This window comes from Cricetulus griseus, chromosome 6 (assembly GCF_003668045.3).
Source record: "Cricetulus griseus strain 17A/GY chromosome 6, alternate assembly CriGri-PICRH-1.0, whole genome shotgun sequence".
Taxonomy (NCBI): Eukaryota; Metazoa; Chordata; class Mammalia; order Rodentia; family Cricetidae; genus Cricetulus; species Cricetulus griseus.
The window spans coordinates 143,341,752-143,365,850 of record NC_048599.1 but is presented as its reverse complement, the minus strand read 5'-3'; the positions used below and the strand labels follow the sequence as shown (position 1 = coordinate 143,365,850).

Genomic DNA, 24,099 nt, shown 5'->3' with positions numbered 1-24,099 from the left:
TCGACGCTGGAGCCCACGCAGGATGGCTCCCAGCCTTAGGAGTACTTAGTTGGGGTGGGGGATAGTGAAGGGCCGACCCACTTCCACGCTTGCTACTAGATACTCACATTCGTGGGATACCCTGGATCAGTGTAAGGTGGGAATTGCAGGGACCCAAACCCAATGCAGGCCGCCCGGTGCAAACCCATCTGCTGGACTCTTGCTTTCAAATCCAGCTACAGGAAATCGCCAGGCGTTCCTCTTTCCTTTTGGTCTCCTAACGATCATTCTTTCTTTCCTGGCTCCCTTCTCTTCCTTCCTCCCCCTTCCCACCACCCCACCTGCCCCAACAGTAGATTCTGTATAGTCTTTCCAAGGCACCTGGGAGCCAGCTCCACACCTCTTCCGAAACAGTTGCTAAGTCGGGAAGACAAGGGCTTCATGTGTGCATTGAAGCCTCCTGGACAGCCTCAAGATTTCCTCCTCCAGCTCCAGAAACAACCACATTGGAGGGCACTGGGGATACCCCGGCCCCCCGTGCCGCTGCAATTTCAGATGTCGCTATGGAAAGTTCTGCAGCCTGCAGGCTAGTGTGAGTTCTTGTGTTAAGTCTCCACTGGGTAGCGAAGACTCTTCAGGCCTTTGAGGCCCTGGGACTTGGGCGTGGGTAGTGCTGCCAGAGCAGGACTGGGACTTGAACCCTTTCCACCAGCAGCTCGCCAGCTGCCTCGCTCCTGGCAGCCAGGGAATCTCAGATCTCTGTAACCCTAGTTGGAGCCAGTGGTCTCTGGCATCCTCAGCCTGGCAGTCGGGAGACTAGAGCACCAAAGCGGCAGCGATAGAATATCTTCAGATGCTGAACCCCTAGAGCCCAGAGGAAAGTGGGTATACCGGGCTGGGAGAGGGACCAACGGGCAGGGCGCCAGCAGAGGGCAGCGCTGCAGAGGAGCAAGTGCTGCCGGTGGGCTGGGGTTTCTTACAGATACCGCCGGTGAGTTAAATCGGCTCATGGAGTGTTCCAGTCAGACTGGAGAATGGAATCCAATGTCTCGGTGGCAAGGGAACCTGACCGGCGCCTGGATCTTGGCTTCTGTGAAGCCTAGGTAGAGAGGAGACTGAGCTGGACAGAATGCCAGGACGGGGTGCTCAGCTTCCAAACCCGGAGCCTACCTCTGCGCTTGCGGGAGACTAACTGGGAATGAGGACGGCAGACCATCCTGAGGACAGCCCTTCTCTTCTCTGAGCCTCTTAGTTCTTGTCGACAGTGGTTTAAGTTGGACTGTGTGTTAAGGTTTCATCCCAACCTGTCACCCTTCTGTTCCGGTGGCTTTCCCTGGAGCTGCAGAGGATTTTTAACAATTCCCTCGCCACATTCTACTGTGAAAAGCTCCCAGGTCCCAAGATCGAAGTCAAAAGACAAAAGGACCGAAGGCTCAGGCTGTGACCATGGTCCCATTACTTTCCTTAGGATCCCCAGAACCTGCGGAGAATGTGCTGGAGGAGGACGGGAGCCAAAGCAACCTCCTGGCTGGGACGCATCTGACTGGGATGTAGTCGCTGCACTCTGAGCTTCTGGCTTAGTGATAGACCCCACCCTGGCCCCATGCTCTCCCAAAATCAAACCCTGTAGGGAAGACAGCCCACCGGGAGCTGACAGCAAAGACCCTGAGCTTGCATCTTTCTGCTTGGAGACTTCGAGGGGGAAACGCTGCGAGTTCACAGTGGATGAACCGCGTCTCTGGAACCCAGGCGCCGAGTGTGCCTGCGCGAAGACCCCTCCCCTGGACTCGGCAGGGTCGGAGCTCCAAGGCGCCGCCCCCCCTCCGCCCCCTCGATCGCGCCCGTGAGCTGCCGCTAGCTCAGCGATCTCTTTAATATTCATGGGCGTTAATAGAGAGGCCCTCAGTATATCGGCCCATTGTGGGAGGCTCGTAGGGCTTGAATAGACCCTGGCCCTCTTTCTTCACAGAGGCTTCCCGAGGGGCCGGGCCAGGAGTGAATGGCCCTGCTTCCCGCTCCTCACCCACCCCCCACCCCCTTTTCAGGGACAACATCTTTATCCCCGCTGCCGCCGCCGCCGCCGCTGCCCGAGTCCCATTCACTCGGCCCAGGCTTCGGGCGGAACGAATCAATCGGCCGCGGCTCTTCGGAGGTCATCCCCGCTGCCCGTGCCCCACCCCCAAGTCCTCGGGAGTGGGGACAAGGGAGGAAGCAGCCGGCCAAGAGACCCAAGAGCTAAGGGACCCCAAGTAGAGTATGGAAGGACAGAGCAGTATCGGGTGGGAACGATCAGAAGAGGTGACTGGCCCAAGGTGCACCAAGAGGGTCTCAGAACCCAGCAGCCGGCAGGGCCCGGCTAATTCCAACTTGTTGCCTCTGGCAGAGAGCCCAAGGGACCAGGGCAGTGGTGCGAGCCGGGAGATAAGTCCCACATCCCCTCCAGGAGCCAGCTCTCATCCCTTCGGGTTCAGCATCCGCAACCTGGAGACCAGGAGCACCGGGAGCAGCCCACCGCTCTGGTCCAGCCCGAGGGTCACGTCGTCGGTTCCTCTCGGTGCAACTGGGCTTTGCTCCTGGATGCCCAGATTGGGCCAGCTGTTTGCATCCGGACCACGGCAGCGGCAGCGTAGGCCAAGTTCCAGCTCCTGCGGGAACGCCGGGTGTCTAGGCCCTAGTCCCCAGGGCGGGAGTCGGTCAGGCGGGGCCACCTCGATGGGTCCCTGCCCCTCCCGTCCTGGAGGTCCTATGAGAAAAGAAGCCCATTGTCTGCAGAGAAATACATTTTGGGGGCCCTAGAGAAAGCTCCCGTTTTGAACTTTAGAAGAAAGTCTTCTGCCCTTGCCCCTCGCAGGGAGAGATTTGTCCTCGCCTGCCACCCCCACCCCGGGCCTCGGGCCTCGAAGCACCGCCTCTTCCCAAAACATCTGCCGGGGGAAAATCCACCCTGGAGGGCAGATCGCACTGGCTTTAAGCCCTGAGAACTCATTAAAAAGATATTAGCAGCGGGGGCAGGTCCCGCGCAGGTATCGATCGACCGGACTGAGCCTGAGGGTGGGTGGGGGGGTGGGGGAACAAGAAAGCGAAGAATGCGACGGATCTGTGTCCGGAACCCCCACCTGGGCCCTGCCTTATGCTGTCCAGCCCTGTGGCTGGCGACTGGCCCCTGGCTCTGGCTGAGGAGCCTCCTGCTGCTCCCGAGTTGCCTTTGGCCATCCTGGCCATTGCAGCCACCCGGGCTCGGGCTCGACAGTTCTGCTAGCTCTCTGCCCGTAGCTTGTAGCTCGAGGCACTCCCCCACTCCGCCTTTCGTTCTCGCTTCATCCCAGCCTTCAGGTCGGGGCGCGCCTCTGTCTAGCACAGCTCAGCGCTCCCGCCTTTCTCAAATCCTTTAGGTTTCCCCCACCCCAGGGTTTCTCTCTTGCTCTCCTAGTCTGTTTGTCTCCTCTCCATCCTCGCCGGTAGCCTAGGAAATGCTCTTTTTATAGGGGTCCAAGAGTACCCCCATCCCCTGTTCCCGTAGCTCCAGGGCGCCCCCGAGGGCGTGGACAAAGGCGCAATGGACTACCCAAGTCGGGTGGGAGCCCTTGCAGCAGGGGTATCTTCAACAGACGTGACTGGAGCGAGCTGGGCCTGGCCCTCTGAGGGTCGGTTGTGGAACAAAGATGGTGGTCCCCCTTCCAGTCCTATCTCCGTCCTAACTAATTAGCCTCTGAGGCCAGTGAGAGACAAAGGAGAGCCCCGAGCTGGTGCCTGGGCTCATGACAGGTGACTGTCATGAGCTAGATGGCTTTTTTCTCAGAGCTTCCGGACCCCCATACCCATACTCCATCACCCATGCCTCAGCCCTCTTAGGCCACCATCCTGGCTGGGAAAACACGAGAAGCAATGGCAGATAGACACAGGTTTCTGGAGGCAGAGGGCGCAGAGGTGCAGAGAAAGGGAGACTGAGGCAGAGAGGGGCAAAAATGGAAACATACAGACAAAGTGAACAGTTGAGATGGGGACACCAGACAAGATGAAGGAAGCAAAGGTAGGATTGCTAAAAAAGCAGGACGAAGACCTCAGGAGTCGGAGGTATTGCTGAGAAGGAATAGGGACTTTAGACACAGAAATGGGGGTATGGGCAAAAGGACCCTGTGGGGAGGAAAGGACAAAGAGAGGAGACTGGATGTCCTGGGATCAAGGTGACAGCTACCCTTCTGGGCAGCAAGGACCCCTTACCAGCCCACTCACACCCCTTACACCTAGAGTCCCTTTTCCATATACCACCCCCGCCCCCATTACCTCAGCCTTCCTGGTTTTCTCCAGCACCTTCTCTGGAGGGCTTCCAGTTGGTTTCTAGGCCAGCCTCCTTACAGTTGCCCTCCCCGGAGCAGAAGGCTGGGGAAGAGGGACTGCTCCTGTGCCCAAACCCTGGGCCTCACCTGCTCCCTGGGAATCCTGGAGGCCTCAGGTCAGTTCTTTGTTGTGTCAGGTCCTGGGCAACCTGAGGCTTCCAGGCTAGGATCAGTTCCTGACCTCAGAATAGCTTATAGGAAAGTGCACCCCGGTGAACCGAAAGTGATGTCAGTTCACCCCAGGCTACTCTGGTTGTCCTTCAGAGTCTACAGGGTCTGACACATACTAGGTGCTGTGTCCATGGATGACAGATGGCTCTGTCTGAGGCTCTCGTGCAAGTGGCTTCTTGGCTTCATCCACAGAGTGGAAACAATAAACTTCCCTGTCATCAAGCCTGCGGTGCTGGGGATCAAGCTTAGGCTCCAGCTACACAGTGAACATTGAAGACATGCCCAGGCTGTTTCTTCTAATACTGCTCTCCTTCCAGAAATCCTTTGGGAACCTTTCAAAAAATGCCCAGGGTATTTGCAGATTTTACTTTAAAATAACTGAGGCACCCACTTCCCCTCTCTGGGCCTCAGTGTTTCCATCTGTAAAATGGGGATAATGAAAGAATCTCCATTGGAAAATAGAAAATGACAAATAAAAGAGTAGTCGGAATGAAAAACAAACACGGCAATAATGTATTACTTGGTAAGCACTTGGTGCTATTTTAAGCACTTCTTGACTTATCTCAATTTATCCTCATCCCAACACGCCAAAGTAACCAATGGCTGTGGCACTGCACAGGAGACAATGTATTTCTGAAATATGGAAAATATCAGCAACTGTGTTACACCAAACAACAGCAATAACAAATGCTGGCAAGATGGCTCAACCAGTGAGGGGCTTGCAGTCAAACCTGACAACCTGAATTTGAGCCCTGGAACCCACATGGTGTAAGGAGAAAACTGACTTATTCAGGTTGTTCTCTGACACACACTCATACAAACACATGAAATAAAGATTTTTATTTGAAATATTTTTATTATTTTAAGGTGTGTGCACCTGCTGAGATCAGAGGCATCAGATCCCCTGCAGCTGGAGCTACAGGCAGTAATGAGATGCCTGGTGTGATGGCGCATGCCTTTGCTCACAGCACTCAGAAGACAGAGGCAGGCAGATAGCTGGGAATTTGAGGCCAGCCTGGTCTACATAGTGAGTTCCAGAACAACAACAAAAAAGCTCTATATAGAGACCCATCTTAGTTTGAATTTTTATTGATGTGAAGAGACACCATGACCACGGCAACTCTTATAAGGAAACATTTATTTGTGGTGGCTCGCTTACAGTTCAGCGGTTCAGTGTATCATGGCAGAGAGCATGGTGGAGTTCAGACATTTGTGCTGGAGCTGAGAGTGCTTTGCTACATCTTGACTCAGAGGCAACAGGAAGTCAACTGGCTCACACTGAGGGAAGCTTGAGAAAAAGACCTCAAAGCCTGTCCCCATAGTGACACACTTCCAACAGAAGGTGTGACCCAGATTAAAGGTGTGCCCTCCAGCTTCAAGGTCTGGAGTAAAGGCTGGGTCATCCAGCCTCCTCCAAGACCACACTTCCTCCAACAAAGCCACACCATCTAATAGTGCCACTCCCTATGAGTTTATGGGATTACGAGGGCCAATTACATTCAAACTACCACAGACCCTATCTCAAACAAACAAAAAGACTTACCATTTTATTAGTTTTAGTTATGCATACATGAATGCACATGAATGCAAATGCCAGGGGAGACCCATGGCAGTAGATTCCTTGAGGGCTGGAGTTACAAGTGGTGGTAAGCAGAGCTGAATATGGGTCTTTTGAAACTGCAGTAAAAGTGCGAAACCAGTGGCATGAACTCGATCCTCAGATCCCAAGGTGGAGGAGAGAGCAGACTCCAAAAAATTGTGCTCTAACTTGCACACACACACACTCACACACACACACACACACACACCTCATGGCCTGTTCACACTCTCACAATACACACGCACACATCATACATGCACAATACATATATATCGCTCACACACATTATGCACACATTCCACATACACCAACGTCCATAGCTACCCATTTACACATGCATCATACACACACTATGTACATACATCATATATACACCAAGGCCCACAGATACTCATATACATACACATCATACACATACAACATACATATATCATACACACACATAAACACACACCAAGGACCACAGATACTCATCTACTTTCACACTCCATGATGTGAGGAAATTAACCCCTTGTTTGAAGTAGCCACTGAGGTTAAGTTGCTTGAGGGCTGAAACAATCCCTAGGTGAGACCTTTAAGAGATCTGTGACTCAGTTTCCCATTCTTTAAGGTAGAAACAGTCATGACAGTGGCTACTTTTGTGTGTTGTGGTGAGGATATTTGAGACCAGCCATGTCAAGTAGAAGTACTTAGACTCTCTAAAGGGAGTGCCTACTGAGTATTAATTGTGTTAGCATTGCTGTAGTCCCTTTTCACTCCAATCACTTTTTTTTTTCATTTTCACGTGTGTGTGTATGCATGTTTGCATGGGTGTGGTTATGTATGCACATGTATGCATGTGCAGGTGGAGGCCGTAGAGAGGTGGATGTTTGGAATCAGCCTACATCACTCTTCCACGTTCAATGAGGCAAGATCTGTCTGTCCAACTTGAGCTTACCAAGGTAAAATGGCCAGTCAAGTCTCCCTCCCAACCTGTGCTAGGATCACCCACCTGTCTCTGCCTTCCCAGGCTGGGATGACAGTCAGAGCGCCACACCTACTTCACTTCACAACTGTGGCATTTTCTAGCACCTTCCCTTCCCTCCATCTTTACTCAGGACCTCAGACATTCGTGAATCACTGCCTTCAGCCTCTGCCTGCTCCATGATGTGACAGCAGCAGCTTTCTGGCCCCCTCTGTCCGGCTTCCAGGACTTTATGCATAACCTAGGCTAACCCAGACAACATGCTGCTCTCTGAGAGGTAGACGGTCTCTGAGGGAAGTCTAGCCATCACCCCACTTACAGAAGAGGAAATTGCAGCTTGGCCAAGAAAATGCCCTCCCAACCTAAGCCCCCTTCTTGTGTTGTCTGTTTGACCCCCAACTCTCTACAGTCTAGAGAATACCATACTACCCCCTCCCAAGTCTAATGCTCTCAACTATAGAGTCATTAGAAAACAAGAGTCAAACTGACCTAGAGATATTGATTGATTGGTTGGTTGATTGATTGATTGATTGGCCTTCAGCATCAGGGATAAAATTCAGAACCTTGTATGTACTCTCATCCTCAGTTTCAATTGAACCCCCAATGTCCAGGAAAACACAATTAATTCCATAATGTTCTGGCTATTCCAGACTCTCCATGGACCATAAATTTGTTTTAATTATGCAAATGATTGTTGCATAGCCACAATGTATGAGGCTCTTCTGTAGTCAAGACAAGGTATTCCCTGGCAGCTTCTGAGTCTTGGTCACTCTTCTGCCTTACTCAAAGATGCAGGGTCTGTCGGTCAAGTCTAGCACTCACCAATACGGCCAGTTTCACTAGCCAGTTTGCTCTAGAGGCCATCAGGAAATGTGAATGGAGTCTTCAGCCCCTACTGAGAGCTTCTACTGAATTTGTCCTGTCCAATCTCCAGAGGGTAAAGAGGACCCCTTGGACTAGTTCTGGAGGTCCTGAGGTCATAAGAACATGTGCAGTGTAAAGGTAGGGCTGAGGCAGCTTCCCTGTGTCTGAGAATCCACATGGAAAGTCTTTTTTTCTTTTTATGAATGTGTGTGTGTGTGTGTGTGTGTGTGTGTGTGTGTGTGTGTGTGTTTGCACACACTTGTGGGGTTTTTATTTTGTTTGAACTTTTGGTTTTTTTGTTTGTTTGCTTTTGAGACAGGGTTTCTCTGTGTCATAGCTCTAGCTGTCCTGGAACTCACTCTGCAGACCAGTATGGCCTTGAACTCACAGAGATCCACCTGCTTCTGCCTCCCAAGCGCTGGGATTAAATGAGTGCATCACCACCACCCAGCGTATTTACTTTATTTTTTAAAGTTCTTTTGTTTGTTTAACGTGTCTGTCTGCATGTATGTCTGTGCACCACAAGCATGCCTGGTACCCATAGAGGCCAGAATAATGAATCAGATTCCCTGGGACTGGAGTCACAGACTGTTGTGGGCTGCCAAGTGGATACTGGGAACTGAATCTCTGTGAGATCAGCAAATGCTCCTATAACTGCTGAGCCACCCCTCCAGCCCTTATTTTATTTTATTTTTTTTGAGACATGTTACTATACAGCCCGACCAGCCTGGAACTCATTATGTAGACCAAGCTGGCTTTGAATTTGAAGAGATCCTCCTGCCTTCAGCCTTCCAAGTGCTGGGATTCCAGGCATGTGCCACAATCCCAGTGCACCAAGAAGACTATTGGAGATTGTTGGAACTGGGTGTGGGGGCTGAATAGGGGAAAATGCTGCTGAGGGTGCGTCTTTGAACTGTATCTACTGTTTGTTTTGTTGAGACAAAGAGTCCAGGTGGCCTGGAACTCACAATCCTCTGACCTCTGTCTCCTGAGTGTTTTAATTAAGGGTGAGTGCCCTTAATTAGATCCCAGGGAATCTGATTCATTATTCTGGCCTCTATGGGTACCAGGCATGCTTGTGGTACACAGACATACATGCAGGCAGACCCCCAGATGAAGAGAGTATCTTTTATTATTTGAGACAGGGTTTCACTCTGTAGACAAGGCTATCCCCACACTCACAGAGATCCATCTGCCTCTGCCTCCCAAGTGCTGGGTTGACCATATGTCAACTCATCCTGCTCTCAAGGGCACATGTACCCAGGCCCTCCCTCTGTCTATGTGGTTGTGCTCCTGGCTCCTATGACTTTTAACAGTCTCTCCCACCATGCTTTCCCACAGTTATGCCTCTTGCCATACCTAAGACCTGAAAGCAACTGCACCAGCAACCATGGGTGAGCTCTCTGAAAGTGTGACCCCAAGTCAAACTTTCCTTCTACTGTTTTGTTTGTGTCAAAGGTTTTATCCTAATAAAAAACTGACCCTTGCCACAGAGCACATGCAAAAGATGAGGGAATGGTTACCTGCTTCCTTCAGACAAAGTCTTGTGGGAAACAGACACTGGGGGTCTAGTCTTTGCTTCAGACACAAAAAAGAGCTAGGTGCTTGTGGCTCCCATCCTCAGAGCAAGAAGAATGAAAAAGCAACCTATTTTTGTTTGTTTGTTTGTTTTCCAGACTGACCAGACTGAATCAGTGGAACAGGAAATCCAGACAACCCCAGCTGTTATCCAGAGCTATTTTCTTTTCTTTTTCCCTTTCTCTTTCCTTTTCTGTATAGCTTTAGCTGCCTTGGAACTCCCTCTGTAGCCTAGACTGGCCTTAAACTCGCAGGGATCTGCCTGCCCTCTGCCTACAGAGTGCTGGGATTAAAGGTGAGTGCTACTACACCTGGCTAGAGCCATTTTCTTTTAAAAACAAAACATTTTATTATTTTATTTGTATGAGTGTTTTGCTTACATGCATGTAGGTGTACCACATGCATGGCTGATGCCTAAGGTCAGAAGACGATGTTGGATCCCTGGAACTGGAGTTATGGACTATTGTGAGCCACCATATAGGTGCTAGGACTCAAACCCAGGACCTCTGCAAGAGCAACAAGTGCTCCTAACCACTGAGCCATCTCTCCAGCCCTCTGGAGCTACTTGTTGGGAACAGAACTGTAAATCCAGGAGCCAGTTGGTGGTGGTTCTGGCAATAGAGCCCAGGGCCTTGCATCTGTTTGGCAAATTCTCTTCCAACAAGCAGCCTCTCTAGCCTTCTTTTATTTTCTTTTTTCAAGACAGGGTTTCTCTGTAGCTTTGGAACCTGTCTTGGAACTAGCTCTATAAACCAGGCTGGCCTCAAACTTACAGAGATCTGCCTGCCTCTGTCTCTGAGTGCTGGGATTAAAGGCATGCACCACCAACGCCCTTATTTTATTTTGAGACAGGGTCTTGCTGCATTTCCCTGAATGGCCTTGAACTGATGTACGAAGCCCAGATAAGCCTTAATTTTCAATACTTCTGTCTCAGTCTCTGGAGTAGCTTGGGAATCCAGTCTTTGTGCCACCAGGCCAGGCTTCAATGGTGATTTTGATGGACAGCTGAAGGCGGAGGGTGAAACCTACTAGGTTCAATCTGAGGAAAATCACCTCTGAAGGAGAGGTGGTCCTTACGAAAGACATCCAGAGAAAGGAGCAGAAGGCAGAGGGAATTCATTATCCCCTCACACACTCCCCAGGTCTTCCCAAAAGATGCATATTCCACCTGAAGATGGCAGAAGGCTCCCATCTCTTCATGTCTGCAGCACACTAACCAGACTGCAGGTCATTCTAGAGAGTGGCTGAGAAAGCTTTGGACAGACTCTGAGGAGGAGGCATGAATATCTAGGAATGCAAGGAAGATAAATGCACGGGTAGGAGAGTCTAGGTTAGACTTCAGCACCCTGAGGCCCAGCTGACAGGGGACCAGCCCAACTCTCAACCAGATAAATACTAGGTCATCACCCAGAAAAGGCTTAAGGACTTCAGCTCTGAGTACCTGATCCTCAGCAGAACTACAAGGTGTGCCAAACAGGAGGGAAAAAACAAAACCAAAACAACGCCTTCTGAGGAGACAAAGCCATGATGGGACTCCGACTCAGGTATAATAGATGCTGGAGGCACCACTTAGAGCGGATAAGTGGTGGAAGCAGGAAGGTCCAGTTCACAGATCTGAAGGAAGGTTAGGGAGCTTCCCACCGTATCACAGGCACAGAGTGGCTTGGATGGGCCACAGACCCTGTGGGGTGGGGGAAGCTTGGGTATCAAGCTATGTCAATAGAAATAATGGCAGGAGGGGCAAAGGGGGAATGAGAGAAGGAGACAACAGGGGGCCCAGGAACAAAGGGGTAAGTTCTGAAGAAACAGTGGAGCAGTGTGGGAACATCAGGGGGAGGAAGGAGATGGATGGAGCTGAGGGGGCAGTCAGTGCCAGGCACAGTGGCACATGCCTGTAATCCCAGCACTTGGGAGACAGAGGCAGGAGGATCAGGAATTCAGAACCAACCAGCTTACACAGGATGTTCGAAGCCAGCCTGGGCTGCATGAGATAAAAAAAGAAAATAGGACAGGCAGTGGTGGCTCACATCTTTAACCCCGGCATCCCTGAGGCAGACACAGGTAGATCTCTGTGATTAATTAATTAATTAATTAATTAAAAAGAAAGAGAATGGGGCTGAGGTATTGGAGATGTAGCTCAGTTGGTAGAGAGCTTATCTAGCCAGTTAGAAACCCTGGTTCCATCCCAGCGCCACACAGATCATCTGCAGCACCAGGGAAGTAGAGGCAGGAGGATCAGAAGTTCAAGATTATTGATGGCTACACGGTGAGTTCGAGAATAGCCCTGGCTGCGTGAGCCCAATGGGAAGTAGAAAGGAAGAAAGGAAGGGTAAGAGGCCAAGTAATGATGAAATGATGGCTGAAAACTTACAAATTTAATGACAGACAGCAAAGCACAAACCTTGGAAACTCAGAGAAGCAACAACAACAAAATCCAAACAATGGCTGGGTACCTTTTATCCTGGCACTCTGGCAGCAGAGGCAGGTAGATGTCTATGTATTCTAGGCCAACCTGTTCTACATAGCAAGTTCCAGGCCAGCCAGGGCTTCATAGAGAGAACCTGTCTCAAAAAAACAAAGGGGAGGAAAAAGAAAGAAGCTAAGCAGGTGATTTGGGATAGGGGCATGGCATGAGCTTCAGCATACCTGTTACTTCGGAGTACAGCTCAGTGTGGTTATGATTCTGAGCAGAGAGGCAAGCAGTGCACTCCCTGACAACATTGTGTGGGATGCTTACCTTGTTGCCTTGACAACCCTTATGAAACTGATCCCAAACACTCACCTGTGTGGGAGGAACTTGCATCAGAGCTGAACTAACTAAGCAATTCAGGGTCTAACTAAATAGGTTCCTCATTCAGGGTTATAATGAATGGGAGGATGGCTTTGTCCTTCCTGTCCCTCAGGGCTGAGAATAGTGCCTGGGAGACAGTTGCTACTCAGCAACACTGGCTGTGGCTTTCACCATACAATGACCAATGGTTGCAGTGAGACCCTGATCTCTTCCCCAAGGGCTTGCCTGGCATTTCACTGGCGCTGGAATTCAACAGTGAACCTTTGGGTGCAGTTTTGCTAACACGGGTGGATGGATCCTCCATAAAATACTAGCAAACCCAAATGTTTCTGTAGTAGGAAAAGGATAGACACAACAATACACTCTGAGTCTTGGGAGGCTTGTTTTAGGAATGCAAGGCTGGTTTAACCCTTGAAAGGCAATGTCATTAATATTCACACATTCCAGTGAGAAGGGAGACACATCATTTGATGATCTCTCTGGATGGAGAAAAAGCATTCGAAAAATTCAACAAAGATTTATGATAAGACTCTTGGCAGACTAGAGACATTAGGGAACTTCTTATCTGATGAAAGGTATGTACAAGCAACATGCAGCAGGCATAATTAATGGTGAATTATTGAGAGCAGTCCTCTGAGATCCTCCCGGACAAGCCCAGGCTGCCCACGCTCACCACTTTTAATCGACCACGTACTGGAGGGCTTGGCTAGTGCAATCAAGTGTGAAGAGAGAGATGCCAGAAAGATGGAGGAACAATATGACTGTGAATGTAGAAGTGTTTGGCTTCTGTTTTAATCACCATCAGCTGCAAAAAGGAGCGTCTCTGATAAGGACTGAGAGATGCCTCATTTATGGGTCTAAAGACAAAAGCTTAGGGGGTAGTTTATGACCATGTCCATTCAACAAAACAGTAGGAGGGTCTCCCCTAGGTGTGGCCAGCTTCTTTGTGGGTACTAGGGTTCAAAACCCAGGTCTTCATGCTTGCAGACATCCACTTGCTCTGGATTTTACATTCATTATGCCTGTTAGTGCCAGACTTTCTTAAATTAAAAATTGGATATGGGGAGACAGCAGGGATAAGGGACAGTTGAATGCTCAGCTCTAAATGGGACATCCATGTCCTACCATCTCCCTTAAAGACTCAGGGTTCACGGTGGAAGATGGAGCATAATGACTGCAGAAGCTTGAGCAGGTGAATGTCTGTAGAGAAACAGTATTTCCTGGACACGCTAGTGCAGTTACACACACAAACTTAGTGGCTAGAACGGAATAAACAAGACTTGCACAAATCAAGCCAACTGAGATTCTAGCACGGATGGTGGAGGGGCTCATGGAGTCCCACCCTATCTGGGGAGCCACAGCTGCAGTGCTCAAGCCCTCAAGGCTGCAGTGCTCAAGGCTGCCTGTGCTCCAGTATTCGGTCTCACACCCATGCACATATAGACTGAACTATGAGTATTAAATTCAGAGGAAAGAGGAAAGGAGAGAGAGAGAGAGAGGAGAGAGGAGAGAGAGAGAGAGAGAGAGAGAGGGAGAGAGAGAGAGAGAGAGAGACAGGGAGGCAAGAGCACATGAGGGGATAGGCTCATAGATTTGAATTCTTGGTCTTTAGGGGATTGTTACTTGACAAGGTTTAGGAGGTGTGGCCTTGACAGGGTTCCTGTGGCCGTGTTGAAGAAGATGTGTCACTGGGGTTTTAAATGCTCAAGTCAGGCCCAGTGTCACTCTCTCCCTGCTGCCTGCCAATCCAGATATAGAGCTCTCAGCTCCTTCTCCAGCACCGTGTCTGCCTGTGCACCACCATGCTTCCCACCATGACGACAATGGACTAAACCTCTGAAACTGTAAGCCAACCCTAATTAAATGTTTTCCTTTTAAAGAATTGTCATGGTCTGGGCTGGAGAAATGGCTCAGAGGTTAAGAGCACCGACTGCTCTTCCAGAGGTCCTGAGTTCAATTCCCAGCAACCACATGGTGGCTCACAACCACCTTTTATGAGATCTGGTGCCCTCTTCTGGTGTGCAGATATACATGGAAGCAGAATGTTGTATACATAATAAATAAATAAAAATCTTTTTTTAAAAAAAGAATTGTCATGGTCATGGTTTTGTCGAAGTAATAGAAACCCAAACTAAGCCAGGCAGTGGTGGCACATGCTTTAATCATAGCACTTGGGAGGTAGAGGCAGATGAGTTCGAGGCCAGCCTGGTCTACAAAGTGAGTTCCAGGACAGCTAGGGCTACACAGAGAAATGTTGTCTCGAAAAAAACTAAAGGAAAAAAAAAAGAGGGAGAAAAGAAACCCAAACTAAGACAGGGGTGTAGAGGATGAATTGGAGAGGAGTAAATTGGGGTGGATTGGATCAAAATACATTATACTCATCTATAAATATGAATAAATATTTAATTAAAAAGGGAATCAGTGGTTAAGAGCACATGCTGCTCTCCCAGAGGACCTGAGTCCCAGCACCCACATAACATTCCTGTAACTCCAGTTCCAGGGGGTTTGACCCCTCATTTGGTCTCCACAGGTACTTGCACTCATGCATACAGACAAAGACATATAATTAAAAATAAAAAATTAAATTCTTAAAAGCACAGCCCTGGGTGTTTGTAACCTAAGGGCCAGGGCAAGCAGAGACGGGAAGATTCCTGGAGTTTGTTGCCCCATCTTAGCCAGGGAGCTCCAGTTTCAGTGAGTGACCATGTCTTACTGAAGAACAACAAAGCAGGCAGAGAGCAATTGAAGAAGACATCCCAAGTATCTGTGTCTTACACACACACACACACACACACACACACACACACACACACACACAATGTGTCTGTGCACACTGCTGCCCCACATACAAATGACAAAAGCTCACAACTCTAAACTAAACCAAACACCTATGCATCTATAGATCCCTGGGAGCCTAATGAGATTTGGATCATAAGTATGACTCAAATCCAAGGAAGGGAACCACAATGAACAGGTTTGACCTTCTTCAATTATAGGGCAAATTTCCACTGAAGTGGGGACAAAACTCAGTTCCTTCTTCTTGACTGAAAAGCAGGCAGGTCAGGAGGAATCTTTAAAATACACATCTAAAACTGAGTGTGGTGGTACATGCCTGTGGTCCTAACACTGGGGAGGTGGAGACAGGAAGATCTAGAGTTCAAGGTCATCCTCAGCTATATATTGAGGCCAGCTTGAGCTACCTGAGATACTGTCTCAAAAACAAAGCAGACCCACAAACCAAACAACTACAAAAACCCAAACAAACACCCAACCCCAAACCAAAAAAGCAAAACTAGCCCCACAAAAACCATTCAGACAGATGACTCAGCTATCCTGAGCACACAGCCACATCCCTTCCTGTTGTCACCTGGCCCACAACACTTGCCTGTCTGAGGTTTGCTAGGATGATGGCAGCTGATGACAGAAGGACAGTTGGAGAGCCGAGACCTTCAGATCTGGCCCATGGTGCCTGCTTTCCAGGGAAGCAATGGATGGTCAGAGACTCTGACACAAGCAGAGAGTTGCAGAACCTCAGACTTCTTAGCAATGAGCCGGAAGTGAGATTTCTGGAAATGTCACTGTAAGGATCAGAGTGAAGCAGCCTTGACTAGTCCAGTGATATAAGTGGGGGTTGGATCTGGCTGTTTGTAGAGTTCTCTTGTCCTGGCTGGCTGCTGGGATAGGGGGTTGGCTGCTTGGACTGGGTTGAGGATAGCTGGGTACTGTGTTCAGTTTGTCCCTGCTCCTCCTGCAGGAAGCTACCATGGTATTCAGAAGTCATTACTCAACCATTACTGACAGCTGCCACTTCTCATGGTGACCTTAGGTTCATTTCGTCTCATGAGCAGGGTGGTTATTGCCAACTGCTGAGAAGGGCTGAGGAGGAAGGAGGGGAGCAGGGTGGTCACAAGAGGCTGGGGAGTGTGCCACTTTTCTCCTTGCTGTAACACAGCACCTGACAAAGCCACTTCAGGAAGGAAGCCTTACTTTAGCTCACAGCCTGAAGGGACAGTCCATCGCGGTGGGGAGGATGTGGAGCAGGAGGAGGCAGCTCGTCACACTGCAGTCGATGGGATGGCCTCTGTACATATGTTTCTCTTATTAGTTGATGAATAAAACCCTGATTGGTCAGTAGCCAGGCAGGGGTATAGGTTGGGCTACCAGATGAGAAGATGGGAAGAGTATGCAGAGAGTGAGTCACCAGGGAGATGCCATGTGACCGCTGAAGGAAAAATATGCTGGAGCATTCTCCAGTAAGCCAGAACCACGTGGAGATACACAGATTAATAGAAATGGGTTAATAATTAAGAGAGAGCTATCGATAAGAAGCCTGAGCTATTGACCAAATAGTTTGTAATTAATATACGTCCCTGTGTGTCTCTTTGGGACCAAAGGGTGGTGGGGACCAGGTGGAACAGAACCTCTGTCTACATGCAGTCACGCTGGTACACAGCTTGCTGTCTCATTTTCCTTCGGGCTGGGCTGCTCACGTTCAGAGTGAGTCTTCCCACCACCTCTATGGAAATGCCCTCTCCCACACTCACCTAGAGGTGTGTTTCCATGGAACCACACTGGTACAATTCCAAACTCAGTCAAATTGACAATGAAGCTGTCAGGAGTGAGGCAGGATTCTGAGCCAAGTCTGAGGTCCACTTGTTCACACCATGCAGTCTGCTGCCTCAGGTGGACGGACCTGCTAAGCCCCTCTAGAACCACATTAGGCAACTCTCACCCACGGACTCTTTTCTATGTTAAGTGGCCAGGGCAATGCTCTGAAGGCACTGCCCCTGGCATACCATGACAAGACCTCCTCTCAAGGGAGTGAGTGCAGCACTTCCCTCAAAGGGAACAGCATACTAGATTCTCCTGTTGGTAAATGTGGAACTCTGAGGGTGGAGTCACGTTTTCTGTTCCTACAACAGAATGCTCGAGGGTGGGTGAGGGAGAATTAATGGTTTTGCATCCAGACCCTCCCTGCATCTAGATTATAGAAACCTGGAAAGTACAAGAGTTTGCTAACAGGCTCTGTGGAAGAGGGAGGAGGAGGGTCCCATGACCCAAGGCGGAGAGAGCATGCCCTCTCCATGCAGAAAAGCTGCTGATGGCAGTCATACTACCACTTGGGTTTCTTTCAGAGGGGTTAAACCACATGCAAACTGCAGCAGTGAAATATGGTTTGGCTTCCAAGGAGCCAGTGTAGAGCAGTTAGGTCACATCATGCTTCAAGCATGTTTCTACACTTAATGCACATTTATTTGTATAGTTATGTGTGGATATAATGTTGTTTCTGTGTATGTACTTATAGATGTCTATTTATAGGTGCATGTATCAATTCTGATCCACCTCATGGCCACAGCACTAATTCAGGCCTGCATGCAGCCCAGGGCCTAAAGGCCCGCTCCAGTTTCCTGTGCTCAGTAACCAAACAACACTTGTTGGCTTATCCTGCTTGGGGATTTAACAGCAAAATCGACAACAGAAAGTACATACACATGAAAAATGTGGCCAAGTGGGGGGCACAGATACTTGCCTAAAGGCCACACAAGCCAGGTGGTAGCATGTATTTTTAGTCCCTTGGGAGACAGAGGCAGGTGGAGGTCAGCAAGGTCTACAGAGTGAGTTCCAGGACAGCCAAAATTACATAAATGAAATGAAAAAAAAAAATTTTAAGAAGGCCACGCAATAATGTGTGGCTGGTCAGACGGGATGGTACAGAACTATAACACTGACTTTGGTTCATGAATGACTGCAAAGGTATTGGTTTGGGGTTTCAAATATCATAGTGAGGTGGATGACAAATGACTGACGTGCCCATAGCGGCTGCTCAGTTCCTCTTCGGACATCCTCTCCTCCTCAGCTGCCTCACTGGGCAACTGTCCAGAGACCACCATCTCTATGAGCAGCAGCCTTGACCCCACTGCAGAAGATCTGGCTGACAGAGAGCAGACGACACAGCGCATGCTCCTCTACCTTCCAGGCCTGTGCCCAGTGTGGAAACTTAGAGAAGTTGGAGAAAGGTTCAAGACAAAAAGCCCAAGATAACCAGTGCATGAAGCCATTTGGGATGTCTTCACGTCCTTTTGCAGGCACCCTGGCCCAGCAGTCCCCCGAGGAATTGTCAGGCCACTTTCTGGCCATTAATTGGAGTCCTTCAGGAGCAGTTGCATTAGCCCATCCTAAACCCCAGCTGGGCCCTGAAGGGCTGGGAGTGGGTCTGGGAAACAGCAGTGCTGGAGCCAGCTGGAGCTGGGGCTCCAGGCTGTCCAATGCCCCTTGGTCTGGGCACTGCATCATACCATCTGTGCTCCTGTGGGGCTGCAGGACAGATACATGGATGAGAGGGCCCACTAATGGATAAGACTGCCTCCTACTTGAGAGGCCAGGGACAGGGATGGAGGTGCATCCCACGGAGGATGGAGAACTCCTCACTCCAGTTGGAATTTGGGAAAGGCTAGGTCAGTAGGGGTCCTGCTAAATCCAGTCTGTGAGCAGAGAGCCAGTGTGGGTGCAGCAACTCGGGTGCGGGGTGAGCCCTCTGAAGACAGACCAGGCACTGCCCTCTGTGATGACCATGCAGCTTTCTTAATGGAACACAACCGCTCAACTTGGTACATTTCAAGCACTTTAGCCTTCCAGGACAGCAGACTGCTGATGGAACCCATCTTCAGAGGGCGGGCGCCATGTTAATGAGAGGCCAAATTTCATATGCTTGCAAACTTTCCCCCCTGCGGCCTGCTGCTCTACACACCCCCCCCCCCAACAGAAGACTACATCAGAGGGAAAGAGAGATTTCCATAATTTATAGTACGGCATTTCACTGGGGACAAACGCTAATCTGTACTTACCGATACATTTAAGAAAATGCATCCTCCCGCAAGCCTGCGCCATTTACGACTCTTGGCACAAACCGCAATGCTCAGTCTTCAATTAAGGGACACCTTAGGGTTCATTATCACACAATTGCTCCCTGTGAACCATGCCAAATGCTGTTTTGGCACTGAGCTTGGAAGATGAATTAGAAGGAAGTCTTCCCTGTAATGCCCTCTCCAACTTCCATTACCGTCATCAGCGCCAATGCCCTCTTGGCCGGCCCTCCCCCTCCCGGAGTGGCTTTCACTATTCAATTTCTCAACGTCAAACTCGATTCTCTAGAGGTGTAGTTAAAGATGCCACATCTCCTTTTTGTCTTCCGGCTCTCAACAGGCCTCAGTGTGGCCCAGATGGGACACTCTCCCCAACCCCTTTTGGGCTAAAGGATCCACAGATGTGTCTTTCACTCTTTCTCGTGCGTAGACGTAGATACACACACACACAGACATGAGGGTTCTGAGCAACGACTAACGGGCTTGTTGTCTATACTGAGACAATCCCACAGCATAGAGGTATAAGGTGAAGGCTGAGCCATGCAGATGCCCTTACAAGAAAGTGAATTTCAAGCCAGTTGCCTCCAAAAGGTGACAGAAAACAGCCAGCAAGGCTGCCTTTAGCCTATCAGGTAAGTCCTGTGGTCAGACCTGCAGTGGGACAATGGTGGGTGGGGGTAGTCCCCTTTTGTTTTCTTGAACAAAAGATCTACATCTGCTGCTGCCCCAGCTCCGAACAAGCCTGAGTCCCACCTGAGCCTGAGAGAATAACCCTCACCCAGCCGAGCACAGGTGAGTAGGTCCAGGATGCAGCAGCCTGGGAAGCAAAACCCAAGAGCACACACATGCAGGGTCTGTGTAAACGTTTAGGTGAGTGCATGCCAGGAAGTGGGGCTGAGGAGGGTCTCAGGCTCAAGATGGGGTGCAGACCACTGGTTCCCTTGACAGCATACCTTCCCAGGCCCAGGTAGAACTGTTCTCAGATGCTAGGACAGGGAAGACTCACTCTTACTCTGGCCCTTAAGTCACAAAGTCTCGTGTAAAGCTACGCCTAAAACCAGTTTTGCTTCAGAATTTACCAGAGGCTGTGCACCAACAGGTTGGGCTGATGCAAGGCAAGGTGACCTCAGCTAGGAAATACAAGAGCCAGGGGCGAGCAAACAAAACAGACGGAGAACACTTTGCCCACAAGATGTCTTGTGGAAATTTTATTATATAGAGTGTAAAAAAAAAAAAAAAAAAAAACAAACAAACAAACAAAAAACGAACAAACATGCATAACATTTCCAACTGCCTTTTTTAATAGTTAGACATTTCAAGCATTGTAAGGAAAACGAGAGAACCAGAAACTGTAACTTGAGTACATTTCAAATGGAATGTTCCTCGGGGTCAATTCAAAAAGCAAGAAAAAATAGCTCCAATTCCGTTTTTTTCTTTAAAAATACATGTTATCTGTACAAGATACACTACAGTAAACACTGGAAATCATATTATCCCTTTTATTAAATCAAAATTATTTAACTCATACTGTGGTTAATACTAGATTTATTTATTTATCTAGTTAATTTGACAAATATTAAGAAAATATTTAAAAGAAAAAAGCAAAAAACACCTTGGAATTAAAAAATAGTTACTACATTTTTATATGGTTTAATGTCCACAGTGTTTGTTAAAAGTTATATTGAATTTCTTTTTAATATTAAAAATAACAGTATTTATATTTCTGAGAATAGAGAAAGGCTTTTCGTTTTTAAAACCAGCTTGGAGGTCTTAGACACACAACCGCACCCACCGGGTAATAGAGACTGCGTGCATCTTTGCATTACCCTCAGAATGCTAGGAATGACACAACCCACAAACACCCCTCCCGTATCACAAGGACCCGTCTCAGTTCAGAATTCACATCATTAATTACAATACATAATAGTTCAGCTTAAAAAAAAAAAACGCAATAAAACTGGACAGCCAAGATACAAGAAATTAGAGGTGAAACACTTAATGAATTTACATTTATGAATATTTAAATACTGCTTAAAATTTTTTTTAAAAGAATTTGTTACATTACCACCTAAGACTTCCAAGCCATTTTTCTGTTGCAACAGAAAACAGAAACAAACAAAAAAAAAAACCTGTAAATAAAGACAAAAACAAAACAAACCCATTATTTGATGAAATGTCGAGACTCTGAGGAGAATTCGGGCACCTGAGCTTGCAGGCTTTGCTCCAAAAGAATCCCAGAGCTTACACATTTGAAGTAACAAAGAAATCATGACACAGAAATTATCAGCAATGTTTAGTAACTAATTTTCCCGATTTTTAGAAAATTTCAGTTAATCTAAATATAGTGTTTCACAGAACAAAACAAAGGTTCTTCATTGAAAGGTTTGCAAATCTAAAAATCTCTGTAACAAACAGGTTTCTCTCACACTGATTTCGGGGAAGAGCCGCTGCAGACGCCCATCTACTGCTCCTGTGGGGGGAGGGAGAGGGTCAGCCCCATCGGCCTGCTGCTGGAGTCTCAAGACCCCAGATTCTAGGGTCAGGACATTGGGGAGGGCTTCTCCTGAGTCACCAGTCCTGACACTAGCTTCCTACAAAGCCTGACAAGGTGCCCTGTGGGAGCACTAGGCCATTCCCCTTTATAAGAAAGATCATTCTTGGCCGAGGACTGGAAAGAGCCCTCCAAGTTTGTACACTTCCAGAAAGAAATCAAGTTGGTCTTAGGCCCCCCGAGGGTGTGGACCTACTAACCCCTGCTGTGCAAACAAAGGCCACAGCCCTTCAGGAACAGCTAATGGAATGGCCCTGAAATTCACTGCAGACCCAGGGAAAGTCCAGTACTTATTTATAGCTGGGCTACTAAAGCCCAGAGCTAGAGAGAGCAGCCCCTGAGCAAGCTCATGGGCTGGGACAGAGGGAGACAGAGGATTCCCCACAGGCCAGTGTGCTCACCCTGGGACTAGGCAAGCACAAAAAAGGCTGGGTGGCATCATGGTGCTGGGGACTGGCTACAGACCTGGCTGTGGGCCTGAGCCTGCCCTAAAGTCTGTCCGTAGAAGGCTGCCTGCTGCCTGTAGTACTCTGCCCAGGCCATCGTGTAGTCTGGCGGGGAGCTGGCCTGTGGGGCAGCACTGGTGGTATGACCTGGATGACAAAGAACAGACAGAGTTAAAGAAAGGGGAGGGAATGGGAGGCCTTTTTTCAGGCCTTCAGGCACCTGTTTTTCCCCTCTGGACTGCTGCTGCCATTTGGTGCTGCAGGGGTGCTTGCTACATGAAGTGCTGTGGGCCTCCTGTTGCTAGTCTCTGCCACTTCTACAGGACTCCCATACAACTACCCACCCAGCAAAATAAATGCAGCCACAGTGGGAAGAGACAGTGCAGTGTGGCCCTCAGATCGGGGCAGGTTGTAGTTGGTGTTAAGCAGGCCCTGGGTACCTGGAATGCAAGTTAGTAAGTTGTGGGGGGACAGGCACCTGAACTCCCCCAGACACCCCCAATGAAGAGACCACCTGACACTTGCCTGTCAAGTCACTAGAGGAGCTAGTGGTCCAGAGAGGACTGCCTCCAAAGCCAAGCAGCTTTTGACAGCCTTAACCTGTGGGGCCTTCCCACTGGCAAGTGACTGTTCTAGGTGCAAGATGTTGCCAGGGGAGCCTTGCATCAGATCTAGAATGGCTTCAAATGGACTAAGACCAGGCCCTTTGCAATTGATAATCACTCAGGGGATGGACATTTGGTGTTAGCATCTCTCAAGCCTGACTTGGTTCCTGGTATTGTAGAGAATGGACTTTCACAGGAAAGACAAGCCACTAGTAACCAGTGAAGTGGTACCCTTCCCTGCACTGTGACCTCTTGCCTGCCCTGACATGGCCCCGGGAGACTGTGAGGACAATACACACAACCAGCAGCCACTGGCCATGTCTGGCTTCCTCTGACAGGGCATGGCGGAGAGACAAGGTGGGTACCCAGATGCAGTCCCAGAGGGGGTGTAAACCAGGTGACATTAGACAGCAAAGCCCACAGCTGGGCAGTGTGTGGTGGCTGCACTCACTCTGCTTTTTGTAATAGTCCTCCCAGACCTTGCTGTAGTCAGGCTGGCTGCTCTGTGGCTGGCTCTGCTGGCCTGTGCAGAGAACAGACAGCAGTCAGGCCTTGCTCATGGACTCCCATCCTGCATCACTTGGGCTCCAGCAGGGAAGGCACAGTAATCATTGAGCAAGGCTGCAACCAAGGTCATTAGGAGGCATGGCTGAAGCCATAGTCTTCTTAGACTTTCTGGACCTAGTTCCCAACGGACAGAGTGCAAATAGTGCAAATACCTCATCAGGCCCCTCATGTTCCCCTACTATCCCTCTGGACAAAGAAAGTGAGAGGGGTGGGAATTCCCCGTGTAGAACATGACACGAAGGCACAGGTCTGGGGTTTGAAGCCGGAGATACACTGTACACATGTTAATGGCATAAGTGACAGGCACTCAACTAGGATCTTGCCCAGCCTTTCTGCATGGGAACAGCACAGAGACTTAGGCACCTCCTTCTCCACTGTTGGCAGGGGAGGCAGACATGAGGAGACACCCAGTATCAAAGCAAGGCAGCACTGGGCTCGGGGCAGGTAAGCAGAGGACAAAGCACTGAGGCCAGGATTCACCAAAGCCCTTCATCTCTTTTCAGAATCAGTCGAAAGCAGACAGGAATGTGAGGAATGTGCCACTCAACACAGCTCAGCAGAGTGCCTTTTATTTTTGCCATGCCCATTAACTGAAAGCCAGTGGCAGGGGAAAGGAACAGTTGCTGAACTGCAGGGGAGGAACAGCTCCTGCTTTCTTCCCTGCAATGTAGAGGCATGCACAGACCTGCTTCCCGACCTGTGTGTACAAGCCCTGTACACAGGCAGAGCTCAGCCATACAGGTGGAAGGGCCTGCCTTTCTTGCTTCCTCCTACTCACCACCC

At 49.2% G+C, this 24,099-nt stretch overlaps 1 protein-coding gene across 4 annotated transcripts in view; it reads right to left on the bottom strand.

Annotated features, from left to right (window-relative positions):
* Window positions 1-20,425: 20,425 nt before the first annotated feature.
* Window positions 20,426-24,099, bottom strand: part of Fubp3 (far upstream element binding protein 3) — a 49,988-nt gene continuing 46,314 nt past the window's right edge. For 2 of the 4 annotated variants that reach the window (XM_027423875.2, XM_027423874.2), the window contains exons 17-19: window positions 23,201-23,272; window positions 22,100-22,291; window positions 20,426-21,617 (exon numbers count right to left, since the gene is read on the bottom strand). In XM_027423875.2, coding sequence (XP_027279676.1) covers window positions 22,137-22,291; window positions 23,201-23,272 — 227 coding nt within the window. In that variant the 3' untranslated portion in view covers window positions 20,426-21,617; window positions 22,100-22,136. The remainder of the gene's footprint in view (window positions 21,618-22,099; window positions 22,292-23,200; window positions 23,273-24,099) is intronic. The other 2 variants (XM_027423876.2, XM_027423877.2) reach the window with 2 other exon arrangements.